This window comes from Zootermopsis nevadensis, unplaced genomic scaffold (assembly GCF_977971745.1).
Source record: "Zootermopsis nevadensis isolate Lab colony 2312 unplaced genomic scaffold, Znev_1.0 Znev_ptg000001l, whole genome shotgun sequence".
In the NCBI taxonomy this organism is placed as follows: domain Eukaryota; kingdom Metazoa; phylum Arthropoda; class Insecta; order Blattodea; family Termopsidae; genus Zootermopsis; species Zootermopsis nevadensis.
The window spans coordinates 6,794,045-6,813,459 of NW_028259133.1; the positions used below are offsets into that span (position 1 = coordinate 6,794,045).

Sequence of the window (19,415 nt, forward strand, 5' to 3'; positions counted from 1 at the left end):
AGCAAATAACAGATCACATGAATCTTAACTTTTTCATATTTAATAAACATTTATTGTTCATAGCTTTACATTGATAATTTCACAATACTGTGTTAATGGGTTCCATAATATATTTAAATACAATCAGTTTACTTCCTTAATTATTCGAATTATACATTTTATGAGTTTATCAACTTGTTAGTAATTATAACATTTCCTAAATCTTAATAAACGGAAAGATTTGTTCCAAGAATTAATTAAATGGCATTTATTTAGTATTCCAGTTGAACGTCATATTTTCATAAATTATTAAATCGATCCTAAATTTTTATTTACAAAGTACGCACGTGAATCCGCTGAATAGTATCAGATTGTTGAAGAGATTGCATCTGAGATGGGCACTATGGTCGTTGTTAATAATGCATTTCTCCCGTTTGCAAGCAGCATATTGAATAATAGGCATGTATTCGAAGGATGGGCGTTTCGGCCCTGCGTTTGGTTCAAGCAAATAGAATAGCCACTTTCTTAAATATACCGAAGTAAAATGTTATTAACATTCTAATTTTGATGACAAAACTAAATTTTATCCACTGATTAGTCACAAGCAAATTCTATAAATATTGCAAGGCATGTGATGTAACAAATTTGTATTACATTTGAACAGAAGTATTTGTGAGGTTCTGTGGAGCTACACGACACTGTTGACACATTTCAATTTTAAGCACCAGTTAAATTCCCCCCAAAAGTGAAACTTTTTGTTTAAATGAAATTAACAGGCTTTGTATCACTGGAGATCAGGTATTATTTTCCTGATAATATTACTAATTTCATTTATTATAGTGCCGAAAGTATCAATTATACGTTGAATGTTAGCCCCTGACGTGTCAAAGGCTGATGATACTGACTGATAATGTTTTATTACGTTACTGATATTAAGGAAGCCTGTGAGAGGATCATTCAGAAAAGCTTTTGCAAGTCCGATGGTTTCAGACAAAAGAGGAATCGCAGCAGCCAGATCTTCATCAATTGTGATCTCGAACAAGCCGACGAACTCGTCAATGGACTTCGTTAGTTTGCAAAGATCGGGTCCTTCAGCAGTTGCAAGTATGTTTGGATCACAGGAAGCAAAGCACTCACCTAGAGTTTAAAAAAGTCCAATTACTTCATTGTTGTGTTCAGTCAGAGAATCATTAATCAACAATTCTTTGTGCTAGTAAGGTTGACAAAACATGTGTAATTGGAGAGTAAATTGAAGATGGCTGTCTTCGGGGTTGTTGCGCCGTGTAGTCTGGTAGAAGTTTACCGACGTTTCAGAGGTCCTGCTGCCTATATCATTGCTCTAATGATAGAGGCAGCAAAGATCTCTGAAACGTCTGTAAAATTCTACCAGACTACACGGCGCAATAACCCAGAAGACAGCCGTCTTCAGACTCACCACCGCGAAAATCTCAAATCCTATTTAAGGTACAATGATCATAGCAGACGACCAGTTAATGTTGTCTGTGACTTTTCTTTCAGAACTCTGGGTTACTAACCAATAAAGAAGTGTCGCAGCCAATACTTTACTGCCGATATACTCTATATTAACTTCCCATGAAAATTGGGTACACACGCTTGAATAAACATTTCAGGATAAAGATATTGTGTCGCAACGATTGTAACGAAAATTTTACAAGGTAGACATTTGAACCCAATTACTACTTCTTGTCAGATGTCCCCATCTCCGTCCCCATTTTGCTATTCTTCAACAAACTAAACTTTCTATTTTTACGTTAATGACTATTTTATATTATCTCGCCACACCAACTGCCATTTCAAAGTGATTCCTTATTATCGAATAAATCTGCATGTAGACTAAGTTTCTGTTTTAAGCCGATGCTATGCAGTTAATTTACTTTATTGTGCGTAAATTACTTATACATATGGCACATAATGCTGAACGGTTTCATATGCAAAAAGTTACTCCACACCGACGGTGCTAAAAATAATACTTCATTATTAGTTCGTGAGATATTTATGTTAGTATTCCCGAAGGCAATGATTTAGAATTCATTTTCATAATTATATCCATTTACCTGATTCTCATAAATATAGGCAGATAACATAGAACATTTACATTTGCATAACCATGCATGTTCAGTGAAAACAATGTTCGAGACATTGGCATGAAAAACTTTGAAGGAAGATGGAAGCACGCACGAAAAATATACCACTGTGACTGACGGGTAACTAATGTAACACTAAGTGTCCATAGTTAACAAATCCAGTGCATACCTGCATTAGCACACAGTCCTGCACGGCAGCATCTGCTGCAGCATTCTGACTTCTGGACACACTGCAAAGGGAGTCAGTCACAAGAATTAAAACCCAAGCTATCAAATGGCTCGATTACCTGTCAGCTCCAATACCCTACATATTCTTACTTTACAAAGTCATGCGTTTTATTTAGGTATTGAAAATCTTTGCTGAGAAATATACAAAACAGCTGTAGGTGTATCAGTGCAAGGAACCTATACTTGCTTTCAGAATGTATATAATTATTTTGTAAAATTTTGCATGATATAGGTAAGTTGACGGTGATAAAACATAAAGTATTTAACGGCTGTAAATTTATGTTATACTTTGATTAGTCAATGAGTGTTAGCAATGCGATATTGAAAACAACACCTATAACTATGAGCATAGAAATGTACACATGAGCAGATTGAAATTGTTGAATATTCTCATTTGCTGTAACGATTAAAATAAATCATATGGAAGAAATAAATACGCATTAAGAAATAAATTTAATGTAAACCTGACCTGTTTTGAAATTAACATTTAATTAAAGACAGGCCTAACAGACGTCGCGTTGTCACTTTGCAAAATCGTAATTACTTGGGTAGAATGAAATATTTAAGGCACTATGCTTATAAATACTTAAATAACAACATTTTATTTAGTTAATAAACGGTGATTCTACGAAAGCTTCATAAAATTAATTTAGTCGCTATTCCCTACTATACAGCTAAGTCTTGACAACTGAAGTCCAAGAGAATTATAACTTACTGCAAATAATTTATATTTTTCTAAAAACATTTTAAAAATTCGTTTGCCCTATTTATATGCTGCATATAGCATGTCTTAAGTTGTAATATATTCGTATTCCATCCTATATGTTTGATTCAATTTTGCTTGTGTTGTGAAACAGATGAAAAAGAATGATGAAAATTTATTTTATTTTATTCAGTAAAGAGTTCTGGAACAAAATTATTTCCTTCGAAAATTTTTACACCATCATCCGAAAGAAATTCAAATACTCTGTTATCAGTGTAATTGCTACACAATTAATCTATAACCATTCGTAAAGTCATACATTTATAATTTCTAATATCGGACAGATTTTTTAATGGACACGGAATTCTGAACGAAAACTGAAAAATTTATATAGACGATCTTTTTGTCAGTGACCAGAAAAGCAAGAAGAGATGGAACATAAATTTAAATGTCAACAACACACATTTTTTCGGGAAAGTGTATAACTTGAAGGAATTACTGGAAAGGACTGCAAGTATTTAGGAACTAGGGTAAAATATACGGATTCCAAGTACGTTTAAGATATTAGAGTTCATTGACAGTGTGTATAGTATAAATGCAGTGCTTTGATATGCAGTTTAAACTAGTACAATTTGTTAATTTTGTGTTAATTTTAAAACGGGCATGATAGGCATCCTTTTCTTGTAATAAATGTGTATTAAACAGAAATATTTTTAGTGTATTATTATGCAGTTTCTTACTTTGAATAAAAACAGTGTTTATTTTAACAGAATGATTTAGTATACGGCAAATAAAATTATATTGGTTAGTTATGAAGAAGTTATAAATCATGAGAAAAAATAATTTGTTCAGAATCGAAATTCTGAAATAAAGAAATAATTAAGTGCCAGATAGTGCTGGGAGGGTTTATAGTTCACCCATAAAGATCATGGCTTTAAAAAGTAATATTATTAATTAAATCAGTATCTGTTTCTCCTGCAATGTCTCGTTCCAACATGTCATGCACTGTTAAAAACAAACTGTTCAATCATATCGTTTTAAATCTATCTGAAGGTAAAATATTGCACACCCTTCACATTAACGTTCTTTTAAGAACACTTTGCATTATAACGTATTCCTACAATGTTAAATTGAATAACGTATAACGGCAGACTTACTTGTGCATTTTCTTCCTTCAACGTGCAGATTTCAGACTGTGCAGACAATTCTGTTATCAAGATCCAGGTCATAAATAGACCGAAGGCCATTTTCAATGTTGCACTTGCCATTATGCTGAAATTCATGAAAGTTTGAAACATAAGTGTTCAGAAATTATTTTACAGTTACTCTTTACAAGAACGCATTAAATGCCTCAACACCGTTTAAATTTCCAAGCATAATTTTCTGTATCTTATTAATATGGTTTTTTTTAAATGTTACTTAGCTAAATTACACAAAAGTTGGTTTCTTTCGGTTTTAGAATAATGAGAATCTGTAAATACTGAAGACGAATAGAGAAGTTTTACTGAATGTATGAAATACGGAGTGTTTGTTTAAAAAATCTTTCCAATGTATAAGAATTGCTGTAAGCTTTTTAAATTAGGCATAAATCGAAGATCTGATTTTCACTAAGAGCAATATCTTGCCGTTACCACATCATAAGAAAAGAGTAGAGTATGAATCAAGTTATTTTGACCCAAGTGGTCAAGACCCGTGCGCACGTTTTTAAATGTATGTAGAAAACGACTAAATGAGCTTAGAAGTTATACAAACGTGTGCTTCACGCTTCGAATATCGTACAAAATATACGAGTATTTATTATTTCAGTTGATGTGTTTTTATATGTACGATTATCCCGCATTTACTCTGACCTCTTCAAAATAATAATAATGCATTTAACTCTCATCCTGAAACAATCCGTTTCAAATTTATGGTATTCTGATTAAGCTTTCTGAAATTTTATTCTTCCCTTTAGTAGAACGTTGGAATGCCACTATCGATTCTTTCTACTTCTTCCATTACTTACATTCTACATAAAGAAAGTACTAAATGGGGACCTAAAATACGTATTTAATCAATAAGTTTTATTAAAAAGACAAATATATCGTTTCTGCTTAACTAACCGTCACACCATTAAGACGTGTGGGGAAGTTGAGGTATAGCTCCAATCTTTATTAACCTTGTTGCTAATCACAGGCAATGTCCCATCCACTTTACCCCTGTGGAAAGAATAACCGAGACCCACACACAAGTAATATTACAGAAAGAAAATCAATAAAAGATTTTTGAATTCGATTTTAATTTTTCTTTCTGTGGCTTCTATTACAGCATTATTCAACCCATATAAATTTCATTCCCGCAAGATTTTAATTAACTTGCTGTGAGGTGTGATTAAATATAGTTCTGCTACAAACAGGGCAATCTGTGGTAATTTAAATAATGGTTAATTTCCAAATTAGATGACTAAAATTAATTTTCTTTCATTGACAATATTATCTCGGCTTAATAAAGTTTTTCAGTAACAATAGCGAAATTACGTGGAATCCCACAAGAAGAATATCACAATTATTTATTTAAAATATATAAATATAATAACGTACTTCTTGAAGATTTCTGTCTTCTGGGTTGTTACGCTGTGTAGTTTGGTTGATGTTTACCAACTTTTCAGAGGTCATACTACCTCCGCCATCGCCCTGATGACGGAGGCAGTATGACCTCTGTAACGTTGGTTAACATCGACTAGACTACACGGTGCAACAACCCAAAAGACAGAAATCTTCATACTCAGCGCTGTGGAAACCCCAAATCTTACAACGTACTTCTTGCCTTTCTTAACTACCACCAACACTCTCTCAGGAAGTTGTCCGTCTTGTACAAAATGTCAACATGATATAAAAACAGAATCGGAGATACCTATTTAATTGCCCAGTTTTAAGTATTTATTTGGGACTGCCATCAATATATTGCTCTCATGGAATTTACTTCTAATCTTAATTTTGTGTGATTTGCTTATTTAAGAAAGGTTCATACGCATTTCCAAGTGTATGTGCAAGAAAATATATCATAATTGATACCTGATACCTGATCTACATAAAAAAATCAATTGATCTTTCTCTAGGCCGATGTTACAAAATATACTATGCATGCATATAAAACACACGAGCAAATTATTGTATTACTAGCACCTCTGTGAATGTTGTCAACATATCTAAACACCATGTGCATTGATTTTAAGACATTTAAACCTATATCGGATAACCATGCCCTCTGAATTTACAACTTAATTTGTTCACTTTTAGTAACGGCTTCTTGTGAAGATTTTTATATGTTGAAAGCCGAAGTGGACATCCAGATCTGAATGCCAGGTGTAACCCTTTGTATCCGTATGCTACAAAGAGACTTGGGGAACTGCTTCTTCCTGTCTTACATATAAATTACCAAATTTTTATTGCGCTGGGTTTATTGCTTTGAGAGCATTACTTATAAGAAAGGTGTTATAAGGGTGTGTTGCCCACATTTTGAACGGTTCTCTGTCTTGCATGTGAAAGGAGCGCCTTCTTGAGTTAAACCCCGGAACTTGCACTAATAGGAATCATTTTTATTTATTTCTTAGTTGGAATTTAAAAATTTGTAAACAATCAGGAAGGAGTGACAATTCAGAATGCATCTTCGTACTTCGGAACAATCGTTTAGTTTCCGTCCGTCAAAGAAGCTTGTCGCGTTTACGAGCACTTCATTTGGTAACATTAAATTAGAGATTATCTAAATTCATACTGAAGGAAATAAACAAGTGGCAACTTCTTTTAGATCAGTCAACCGTGAACCATCGACTGTCATTGAACACTTCCCATGAGCCGAGTCCCACTTTACCGACTGAACTAACCAACTAGATGGCTTACGGAACCCGAAGATTCATCACCTAATTAACCAAAGTCCTCCACCGGACCATGTCCTAGGCCAACAAAAAACCAATCTCCTTCAACTCATATCTCCCATAGATCCCGCCTGAGATTATCCTCCCATCTACGTCTAGGTTTCCCCAAGCGGTCTCTTCCCATGAGGCTTCCCGACCAAACCCGGTGCATACCTCTTGCCCCATCATAAGCGCCACATGCCCCACCCATCTCATTTTTCTTGACTTAATTACCCTAACAATATTGGGGGAGGAGTACGAATTTCTAAGCTCATCATTACGTAATTTTCTCTATACTGCATCGTCTTCTCTCCTAGGCATCTCCTGTAAAATTTGAAACGTATTCTAAATTTCAACTTGATATTGCTCCTTTACCTCTCCATCATTTAATATTTTTTTTCAAATCAAATCTTTCTGTGTTGAAATTTTGCCTAGTTCGTCTACTTACTAAAGTCACTTTGCTACTACCAGATAATGATCAGTGTCACAATCTGCTGCTCTGACTGACGTCACATCTTTTATACTTGTCTGCCTTCTATTATCTAGTAAAACATGACCTATACCAACTGAACAGTTATACCAATAAACCTTTACTTTCTCTTATTGCCTGAGACACCAATAGATAACAGCCAGCAACAAAACGATGCACACGGCAGAGCAACAACGACAAATATGACACTTGGTCCGAGGTGGCACAGCATCTTTACGTCCCCTCAACGTGGGAGAAGAACGGTTACAAAACAAAAATACTTTAGTTTTTTGTGGAATTTCCGTAGAAATGGCACCTGCCCTCTAGACTGTGATTTAATTCTGCTTTTCATTTAATCAAAATATACATAGCTAACACCCTTGCAGCAGAGCCCGCAGGTACAACACCACGATCCTGAGCCAAATCCATCCATTTGCCATCCTTACTGCCCACCTCCCTAAGATCCATCTTGATGTTATTCTCCCATCTCCTTCTTGGTCCTCCCAGTGGCGCTTTGCATTAGGATCCCCTACCAAAATACTGAATGCACCACTTGCCTCCTCTATGCGTGCTACATATCTTGCTCATATGAGCCTTCTAGATTTCACTCTCTTCACTATGGTGGGTAACCTGTACAATTCACGCAGCTCCTAGTGAAATATTCTAAATTCCTCACTTATTACATTCCTCCTAGGTCAAAATATTTTCCTGAGCACACTGTTTTCAAACACTTATAATCTATGTTCCTCCTTCAAAGCAGAAGACCATGTTTCACAACCATACAGGACAACAGGCAAAATTATTTTTTATATATCATAATATTCAATGTTTTTGATAGTAAACAGCATGATAACAGTTTTTTAATTAATTGAAAACGAGCGTTCCCCGACTGTATTCTACTATTAATTTAATTAAGCCCTCACTTAGTTTATTATTGTTGTTCCCAAATACTTAAATTTATAAACATTTTCAAATGATGTGTTTCTTATACTTATATTCTACCGTTGTTGCTGATGTTGATCCCGCATTACGCCCATGTATTTAGTTTCATCTACATTTACTTCTAGGCCTATTACCTTGCTACCCTGTGGGAGAGTTTCTGTGTTCTAGGTTATGGTACCCACACCATCCCCCAGTAAAATGTTATCATCAGCATAGACAAGTACCTGGTGCAGAACATTCATTTCGAGCTCTTTCTGATTCCCTATGACTTTCCTGATGACATGGTCTAGAGCAAAATCTAACAGCATCTCCCTGTTTGAGGCCAATGTGTACTGGGAAAGGATTCGAAGGAAGGTTACCTATATTAACTCTACTAGATAACCCGTCCATACACATCTTAATTAACATAACAAGTTTCTTTGGTATTCCAAACTCAATCAAAACGCCATAGAGTATCTCTCTTCTAACTGAGTCATATAAAGTAAAGTAAAGCTGTCCCACTATGCGCCATGTAGGCGCTTGCGAGGAGAGGTTGTGTAGCTCCTACTCATTCTTGACCTCGGCACTACATGGGGTGAGTTGTCAGCATCACTCCTTGGCCGCGCTTTACCCCCGGGAAAGTACCCCGTTACCCATTAGATAGGAGGCTGGGTGGGCCCCAGAGCCGGTCATGACGAACAGTCAACATGACAAAATTCCCTGCCCCATTCGGTGATCGAACCCCGATAGTCCAGTCCGTAGCCAGTCACTATACTGATAAATAGTTGATGATATAGCCCATTATAATCCCACGTTTTATCTAATATTTGTCGAATGCAAAAGATCTGATCAATAGCTGACCTATTACGGCGGAATCCACATTGATCGTCCATGATAGTTTCGTTCATAAATGGCGTTAACCTTGTCAGAAGACTATCCGATAAAATTTTGCATGACGTTGACAACAGAGAGACACTTATTAAGTTACTGCACTCAGTTTTGTTTCCTGTTTTGTGGATTGGGACAACAATTGATTACTTCCATTGTTGTGGCAGTACTTTCTGTTTCAAAATCGAGACTATAAGGTTACGTATCTCCGATTAGTTCCGTTGGAATTGAGTACATGCCTAGAGATTTATAACGTTTTAATTCCCCAACTTCAATTTCGACTTCATTAAGGCTAGGTTCCGGGATGAAGGGCTCTGCTGTTTGTATTTCAGGCTGGTCACATTGATCAGCTACGTGAAAGTTTAATAACTTACTAAAGTAATCTTTCCATGTGTCTACGATGCCATGTGAGTCCGCGTTCATATCTCCGTTTCCTCCTTGATCAAAGGTGTCCTAGGTTTGTACCCCTTCTTGAATTCACTTATGCTTCTGTAAAACTCTGATTTTTTTTCTATATTTGCTGTTAGTTTCCATTTCCCCTATCTGATCTTTGAAATACTTCCTCTTCTTATTCCTCAAGGTTCTGCTGGTTTCGCAATAAACACTCGCAGATCTTTCCCAGTTTATTTGAGTACGGGCCTGCAGCCATTAAAATCTAATCTGCTTTTCCTGTATTATTATGATAGAACATTCTTCATCAAACCATGCTTTATTTCGCGAAATTTTATGATACCCTACACTCTCCTCAGCTGGATCTTTCATGTTATTCTGTATATTTCCCCAGGTCTTATTGATGTCTACTTCCCTATCCTCTGTATTTTCTTCAACGTTTTATAGGATTGCAAACCTACTGAAAATTTTTACCTGCTACTCTTGCTTAGTTTCTACATCCCTCAGTTTTTGACGTTGAATTTATCAATACTGCATATCTGCTCCGCCTGTTTTCTGACCGAGAGTCTTGCTAATCAAAATATACCTATTTCCCTATGACTATAACAAATAATAAATTACTTTGAATGCGTAAGTTACAGAACGGGTATTTTGTAGCATATTCTTTTCCTCCAGAAAAACTACTGCATAAGTTCTACAGATTTTCTGCAGCATTCTTAGTATTACAAGACATTGTATTCACATAAACTCCAAACACCGAATCTCCGGAAACAAAAACCTAGGTTTTAACACCACTAAAAATAAAGTCTGTTGTTTGCATGTATCCTAAGTTAGTCCAATGGAGTTCACATAATCACACACTGTTTCAAACACAATTATTTCATTAAAATTTCAATGCCTATCTGGACCTACTATTCAAAGATAGCTTTTAAGAAGAATTGGAATCAGTATTTGATACATTTGGCAAGTATCACATGAAAATTCTGTTAGGAGATTTCAATGCAAAAATTGGGAGGGAGGATATCTTCAAACCCACAATAGGCAGCGAGAGTCTCCATGCACTTAGTAATAATAACGGCGTTAGAGCAGTAACCTTTGCTACGTCAAAAGATTTAATTGTAAAAAGTACAAAATTTCCACACCGTGATGTTCATAAATACACTTGGACTTCCCCAGATGGGAGCACACACAATCAAATAGATAATGTTTTAGTAGATAAGAGAAGGCAGACAAATGTAATTGATGTGAGATCATTCAGAGGAGCAGATTGCGACACTGATCATTATCTGGTGGTAGCAAAAGTGAGGGAGCGGCTTTCAGTAAGTAGACGAAGTAAACAAAATTTTGACACAGAAAGATTTGATTTGAAAAAATTAAGTGAGGGAGAGGCAAAGGAACAATATCAAGTTGAAATTTCGAATAGGTTTCAAATTTTAGAGACAAATGAGGATAATGAAAGTGGGGACATCAACAGGGAGTGGGAAAATGTCAGAAACTGCATCAAAATTTCAGCCAAAGAGAAACTAGGATACTACAGGAGAAAGCAAAATAAACCGTGGTTTGATGAAGAATGTTCAAAATTAATAGATCGAAGGAAGCAAACAAAATTTCAATGCTTGCAGAACCCAAACAAAACAAATGCGGATAATCTATGTAACGTGAGACGTGAGGCTAGTAGAACCTTTAGGACTAAGAAAAGGGAATACCTGAAGGGCAAAATTGTTGAACTTGAGACAAATAATAAGGAAGAAAACATCAGAGATCTGTACAGAGGCATTAATAACTTTAAGAAAGGATATCAACCCCAGACCAATTTGGTAAAGGATGATAGTGGCAATTTGCTTGCAGATCCAATAAAAATTGTGAATAGGTGGAAAAATTTCTTTAGCGAGCTCTTAAATGTTCATGATACTGGTGATATATGCTACCACGGTGGTCTAGCGGTCAGAACACTAGCCTTGTAAGCCTGGGGTCCCGGGTTCAATTCCCGGTGGTGCTCAAATTTATAACTTGTGTTGGGCAAGGCCGTGGTATAGGCATCACGGACTTTTCCTCCGGGGGCTTCCCCGGTTTCTCCGTGGCATCCCAACAATTACTCCACTCACACACAGAAGAAGGCAATGGCAAACCACTTCTGATCATCTCTGCCAAGAATGTATATATATGTATGAGCAGGTCCCTGACAACCTGAAGAGGATGGAAGGATCCTGTTCATAATATATGGACCTGTCGTCAGACAGAACACTACAAAAAAAAACTGGTGATATTAGACAGATTAAAATGCATACAGCTGAACTGTTAGTGCCAGAACCTAGCTTAGATGAAGTGGAACTAGCCATTGGGAAGTTGAAAAGTTATAAATCTCCAGGAATTGATCAGATTCCGGCCGAATTAATTAAAGCAGGTGGCAAAGGGTTGCATATGAGGATCCATAAGCTTATTCAGTTAATTTGGGATAAGGAAGAGATGCCACAACAATGGAAGGAATCCATAATTATTCCTATTCATAAGAAGGGGGACAAGACTGAGTGTGGTAATTACCGAGGAATATCGCTGCTATCAACCTCATACAAAATTCTATCCAACATTCTTTTGGCAAGATTAACCCCATATGCGAATGAAATTATTGGGGATCATCAGTGTGGGTTCAGACGAAACAGATCAACTATTGATCAGATCTTTTGCATTCGTCAGATACTAGAGAAAAAATGGGAGTTCGGTGGGACCGTACATCAGTTATTTATAGATTTCAAAAAAGCCTATGACTCTGTGAAGAGAGAAGTGCTATATAATATTCTTATTGAATTTGGTATACCAAAGAAGCTAGTGGGTCTAATAAAAATGTGCTTAAATGAAACCTGTAGCAAAATTCGGGTAGGTAAATATGTATCTGAGACATTCCTCATCAAGAACGGTCTAAAACAAGGAGATGCTTTGTCTCCCTTGCTCTTTAACTTTGCGCTAGAATACGCCATCAGGAAGGTCCAAGGTAGGCAGGAGGGTTTGCAGTTGAATGGGACACATCAGCTATTGGCATATGCTGATGATGTTAATTTATTGGGGGACGATATAAATACAATAAAGAGGAACGCAGAAGTTTTACTAGAGGCTGGTAGACAAGTGGGGCTGGAAGTAAATTCAGAAAAAACTAAGTACATGTTAGTATCTCGTCATCAAAAGACAGGCTGGCAAAATTATCTTAGGGTGGCTAATAAATCCTTTGAAAGGGTTACAAAGTTCAAATATTTGGGAACAACAATAACAAATCAAAATGATACTTATGAGGAAGTTAGGAGGAGACTAAATTCCGGAAATGCTTGCTACTTCTCAGTCCAAAATATTTTGTCTTCCCGTCTGATTTCTAAGAACCTGAAAATTAAAGTTTACAAAACAATAATATTGCCTGTTGTTTTGTATGGGTGCAAAACATGGTCTCTCACTCAGAGGGAGGAACACAGATTGCAGGTGTTTGAGAATCGGGTGTTGAGGAGGATATTTGGGCCTAAGAGGGAAGACGATGGGGCGTGGAGAAAACTGCACAATGACGAGCTTAAAAATCTGTACTGCTCCCCCAGTATTGTGAGGGTGATTAAGTCGAGAAGAGTGAGATGGGCGGGACATGTAGCGCGCATGAATGGGACAAGAGGTGTGCACTGGGTACTGGTTGGGAAACCTGAAGGGAAGAGACCGCTGGGGAGACCTAGACGTAGATGGGAGGATAATCTCAGGCGGGATCTATGGGAGATAGGAGTTGAAGGAAACTGGATTGTGTTGGCCCAGGACAGGGTCCGGTGGAGGGCTTTGGTTAATTCGGTGATGAACCTTCGGGTTCGGTAAGCCATCTAGTTAGTTAGTTATCTGGACCTACCATACAACTTTGAAAGAGTTTAGCCATATGTATTTCCTCTGCATGTTTTCAGCTCAGATATTGCATTTTAATATCTTTTATCTGAATTCAATATACGTTTTTGTAGAACTTTTGTGTACGTCTATAGGGTTGTTACACAAGCAATAATACACTTTATTTTGCTTAGATTTGAAGTTAAAAAGTTTTTAATTTCGCCCAAATTACAACAACCATTTGTTAGTCTGTGGGTGGGCTGTGCCCTTGTACCAGCTGTAGGCTGCGATTAAACCTACTGTGCCGTGCTATCGGTACATCGAAAGGACCTGTCAGTCTACACAATATAATGGTTCTTCGTGCTTCAGAAGTCACAGTAAATGAATGTTTGTGTCACAAAATGAATTTATCAGCATAGGAACTTCCCTATACGAGTCACATTTGTAATTAAAGACTTCCTTTTAGCAGAAAATAACCTGTTTCTATTGTTTCAATCATTACTCAGAAGGAAACAAGACCTTATTTTCTACTGTATTGTATGAAATATTTAACCACACAATGAAATTCAATTTTTAGTGCCATCGTAATGTGGACGTAAAGTACTGTTAATTAATTTAGGTAAAATCATATACAGATATAATTCAGAGGATTGATGTGTTCCTAAATAAAATTAGATCAATCATGTAAGGATGTAATTTAAACTTTTATAATACATCGCCACTCATTTTAAGAGGTTTATTAATTGTTAATTCCCCAAAGCCAAGTTGTAGCATTTCGTTTATTTCCTTAGTAGTTTACATAGTCTCACTAATATGGGATCTATACGCCAGACACATTGGCGCATGTAGGAGTAACCTTGTGAAAACTGCGTGCTTTGAAAGTATGGAAGGCACATATAAACCATTTTTAAATATAATATTTTCGCTATCACAGAAATTCCAATTACTTTAATGTATAAGACGTATAATATACTGCACCCATAACCGTACTTAGAATTCTCGGGGCCCCATGCGCTAAGCTCTTTCGTGGCCACCTTTAAAGATAACATTGTTACGTCCAAATATTTACTTTAATTATTATAATGATTTCCGCGAGATGGCAATACATTGTTTGACTTTATTGATTGATTGTTAAACGTTCCGCATTATGCTCTACAGTTTCGATTGTGTGAAGTTGGCACACCTTTTTTGGAAAAATTATTATTTTTCTTGCGTTCTGAGTAGATATTAATGAGTTGTGTAGTTCCTGATGTATTTTAAAAAGAGTTCCAGAAATGTGTTAAAAATGCGAATTAAAAATGGGGTGCTAACTTCACGCTGCACCCCTTTTTTTGCAAAAACAATTTTTTTTTGCCTTCCCAGTAACTTATTGAGAGATCTAGATTTCTTTATGAGTTACAAAAAATTTAATGTAAATAAATTAAATACAGCAGCTTTCATAATACGTAAAAGCATGTTGAAAATTTGAAAAATGTTGATGTCAGTATTTATAAGTATAGTATTGTGTAGCACCTAGAGATTTCTAAAACTTTTTGAAATCACTTTTCTCGCTAAAGACGATATTAAATAAGTTACAGCCATTTTTAAGGTGGCTTTTTCTCAACAACACGGAAGTTCGATAATAATATGAAAAATGTCGCAATCCAGGAGTTCTGTAAGATCGTTTGCATTCTTATAAGAAACTTTATAAATACAACTACTTACAAACAATCAATTTGAAATTCAACAATGAACTTCAATGAAAATATTAGGAGTTCAGTCGTACTCTTCGCGCTCACTGGCGGCAGTGAAAACCAAGCTCCCATTTCAGGGTTGACAGCAAAACAATAACAGTATTATAATGAAACTAAGCTCTATACATAAGAATTCAAAATGCATAATTACGTGCCAGCTAATTTACTATTTGACTTGTAATTCAATGCATGACAAGTGTGTTTTCGTTCATTGAATTTATCTTGTAACATAAAAAATAATATAATATTAAATTCACCTTTGTTACATAAATCAATATTTTCAGGCTGTCGAACTTCTTGTCAGTCACCAGGGTCGAAAATAATATAAGTATAATACATTTTTAAAATAATATTTATAGCACACAACAGCTATAGTATCTTAGCACTGAATCTTCCTATGTTCACTGCCAAAAGTAAATTGGCGAGAAATAAAAAACCCTCCAGTATGACAGCAGCGAAACTTCAGCAACGCTGATATGTTCGAAAATGTGCATGCCAAATATCAAAATACCATTGTCGGAAGTTTACAAGGCGTGGTACACCGAAGCTTCAAGTAGCGAGCGTAACCACAACAACACAGGACAGGACTTACCCGCCTGGCATTTAAGCGGCTGGGTAATACATACCTTTCATCTTCTTAAGAGTAAAACATTTTGTCAGCAATTCATTAGTCTTTCAAAATAATTCTTTAATAAAGGAAATAGTGCTTTACCAAATAAATTTAAACTTCCTCCATGTAGATATAGTAAAACAAGAACACAGAGAAGTGATGAAATTATTCCATCACGTATCATAAAATATGATTAAACTTCAAAGAAAATACAGGAGTACAAATTCTAAACGCAAGTACATTAAAAATTTCAATTTTTTCCTTCTATGATTAGAAGTAGAACATTTTAAATTATTTATATTACAGTCTAACACAATATAGACATTGTTTGATATCCATTACTAAAATTGTTGGAGCAAATAAAATACATTTTCACGGACAATGAATAAATATATATATTTCACGAATAATTAAGAAATATAGATCACTCAATAAAAAGTGACAGTGGAACCACGGTTCCGGAGAATTTGACGTAAATACGTCTATACGGAAAGGAAGTTTATATATTGGCTTTATTCTAAATATTTCCTTTATACATGCTTTACAATTGCGTAAAGTTTGATTAAGACATTGCTTATTTAACTTGAATTAGTTACGCTTAAGATGGGTCTGTGATAAATGAATGTAATGTAATGAAATGTAATGTAATATAGCGTTTCCTAGGTAACAACAATGCTGAGTAAACAGATGACGTTTCCTAGATAACAATAATGCCGAGTAAACAGATGACGTTTCCTAGGTAACAATATTGCCGAGTAAACACGACGTTCCCTAGGTAACCATTGTTATCGGATCTTACAGATTTTCCTGTAACTTTTTCGTTACACTATTTCGTTTCCCTTTTTCGTTATACTTTTTTGCCGAATGACCCTTCCTTATAGACATATTTACGTCAAAAACGACAGCGATTGCCACAGATTAGCACCAGCCAAGGAATTTTTGTGAGGCTTGTATATGAAATTCGCATTTACAGGTGGTAATTGTCGAAGATCTCCACAAAATATTACAGTCATTCCCCCAAATGGTTTATCATATTCATTACATATTGTCTGTAATCTCGCATTTATAGTGTGTAAAATATCAGTACCAATCATGCTTACTTCGTCCATGAACAACATTTCAACGTTATGAAATGCCGATCTGTACATTTGCAACGTCTCCCTACTAAGTCCCCCTTGCTTTCTTGACATGGCAATTCTAAACGCAGAGTGAACTGTAGTACCACCTACGTTTCCTGGGTAACACAACAATGCCAAGTAAAGAGATGACGTTTCTTAGGTAAGAATAATGCCGAGTAAACAGACGACGTTCCCTAGGTAACCATTGTTATCGGATCTTTTTCGTTACACTTTTTTGCCGAATGACCCTTAATTATAGACGTAATTACATCAAAAATTATGTTCAAATATGATAATAAAACACACAACTTACATACGTTCAATTATCAACAAAATATACAATGATTTATATTACATTATTCACCACTATTTGAAATTTATATTGCTTGTTAAAATAGCATATGTGAAGAATAAAAATTGAAGATCAATTAAAAATTTAATAAGACTTCTTATATTATATTATTTGTTCCATAACAAATAATATAAAAATTATTTCTTCACGCAGCTGAATATCAACTAACTTTCCTAAAGAGCTGCCCATCCCTCGTCTCTTCACACCCCTTCCCGCGCTACCTGCTCGTGCCATCATTCTGCTGGGCAAGTACCTCTGCCTACTTGTTATTTCGCGGATTACGCGGGGGGGGGGGGGGGCAGGGTCAATATCCGATCTTCAAAGTGGCTTAAATTTTTTTTCCGAACGGTTAGGGAAAAAATACATGATTTAATATTATATTCTTATTCTTCCTATGCTGCTTTGTTTGTGTAACTTCACTAACAATCTTTTTCCTCCTATTGATATTTTGTTCGCGTACCGTGAATATGTCGCTAAAATTTAATAGCATAAATTGTGCCATAAGATAGGTTTATATACCAAATTTGATCTCTTTATCTCAATTAGGAAAAGAGATATAAGCGTTGATATTTTTGAAACAAAAGGTAAGTCAAATAAAAGTGGGTAATAAAAAAGTTCATGACTCTGGGTTAAGTCGAGTGTAATCGTAAGGACTAGAACTTTGGTCAGGACCTTGTTTTAGGGACGTGATTGTGCCTGTTAGGAATTAATCTCTCTATAGTAGTACCAATTTTTTTTTGTTAGGCTTGTTTCCTTGGTTTTTACATTTTTATTTGTAACAATTGCTTGTAAGGTTGAAGAAATTACTCCTTACATTACATTACCTTACTTTACCTTACATTACATTACCTTACCTTACCTTACCTTACCTTACCTTACCTTACCTTACCTTACATTACATTACATTACCTTACCTTACCTTACCTTACATTACCTTACCTTACATTACATTACCTTACCTTACCTTATATTACATTACATTACCTTACATTACAATACATTACCTTACATTTCATTACATTACATTACTTTACATTACATTCAGCTACTACAGACCCATCTTAAGCGTAACTAATTCAAGTTGATTAAGCAATGTCTTAATCAAATTTATCTCAAATTGTAAAGCGTGTATAAAGGAAATATTTAGAATAAAGCCAATATATAAACTTCCTTTCCGTATAGACGTATTTACGTCAAATTCTCCTGAACCGTGGTTCCACTGGCAACTTTTTATCTCAAATAAGTAAGGGGGCCCCGATTTCTTCTTGCGCCCGGACCTCAAGTACCTTTGCATGACCCTGATATTTATCATTGTAGTTTTTACGTAGTAAAATTCGTTCTTTTCTACATTTTGTCAAAATTAACTTTATTGAGGGTCCACTATATCTGCGGGGCCCTAGGCTGGCACCTTACGCGCCTGTGTCTAAGAACTGCCCTGACTGTACGGAATAAAATTCAGAACTATACTGACCAGTTTGTTTAGTCCTACTAATCCTTCAGAGTGCCGCTTTCGTCCTACTTTGGGCATGGCATTTGGTGTTTAATTCAGGAAATAGTGCAATGTCTAAGTACATAATTAGTATTTCAGAAGTATTCGTAGTGCAAGGTTAAGTGAAATTAATAGCATATTACTTGTAATTTTCCCAATCAAGTAAATAATCCAATAATTGCCAAAACTAAAGAAAATATAAATTGAGAAACTAAATGATATTTATAAATGTATATAAGAATGAGAACAAATTGAAACTTAATCTAATAAGACACTTTCGGGTTGCAAAAAGGATAGTATTAACACAAATACACACAAAATAATCTGAAATGATGCAGAGTCCTCTGGCTGTTAGTTTATAAACTATTTTTTAAATAATGCTCTTAATATTATTTAAGGCACTCACTTGTGTTGTTGTCTCACCTAAGTGTTTTATTTGGATGTGCTCCGGTTGTATACACAAATGACTTTCATGCATACACCCATTTATATATATATGTCAGACACAAAAAATGTACTTTCAGTTATTGCCTGGTGTGTCATTACTAAGTAGTAACAGCAGTTAATAAACCTGCATGTGTCTTGCCATTGCCTGTTACAGATAAGACACGTTGAGTCATTTATATTGTGTTATGAAGTGTGTTGGCCATGAAAGCATAAATAGAATGACAAATTATATTCTGCCTGTAAAACGAACA

General features: G+C 35.5%; 1 protein-coding gene across 3 annotated transcripts; it reads right to left on the reverse strand.

The window, feature by feature from the left end:
• Positions 1–24: 24 nt before the first annotated feature.
• On the reverse strand, positions 25–19,256 carry LOC110831960 (uncharacterized). Of its 3 annotated transcripts, none has more exons than XM_022068513.2 (4): positions 19,124–19,256; positions 4,173–4,287; positions 2,254–2,314; positions 25–1,116 (listed from the first exon to the last, which is right to left on the reverse strand). In XM_022068513.2, the coding sequence occupies exons 2-4, from the start codon at positions 4,281–4,283 to the stop codon at positions 764–766; spliced, it is 525 nt and encodes a 174-aa protein (XP_021924205.1). In that variant the 5' UTR covers positions 4,284–4,287; positions 19,124–19,256; the 3' UTR covers positions 25–763. The 3 variants fall into 3 exon arrangements, with proteins under 3 accessions (XP_021924205.1, XP_021924216.1, XP_087198207.1); XM_022068524.2 differs by having other exon boundaries at positions 19,141–19,254; XM_087342081.1 differs by lacking the exon at positions 4,173–4,287 and having other exon boundaries at positions 19,124–19,210.
• Positions 19,257–19,415: the final 159 nt, after the last annotated feature.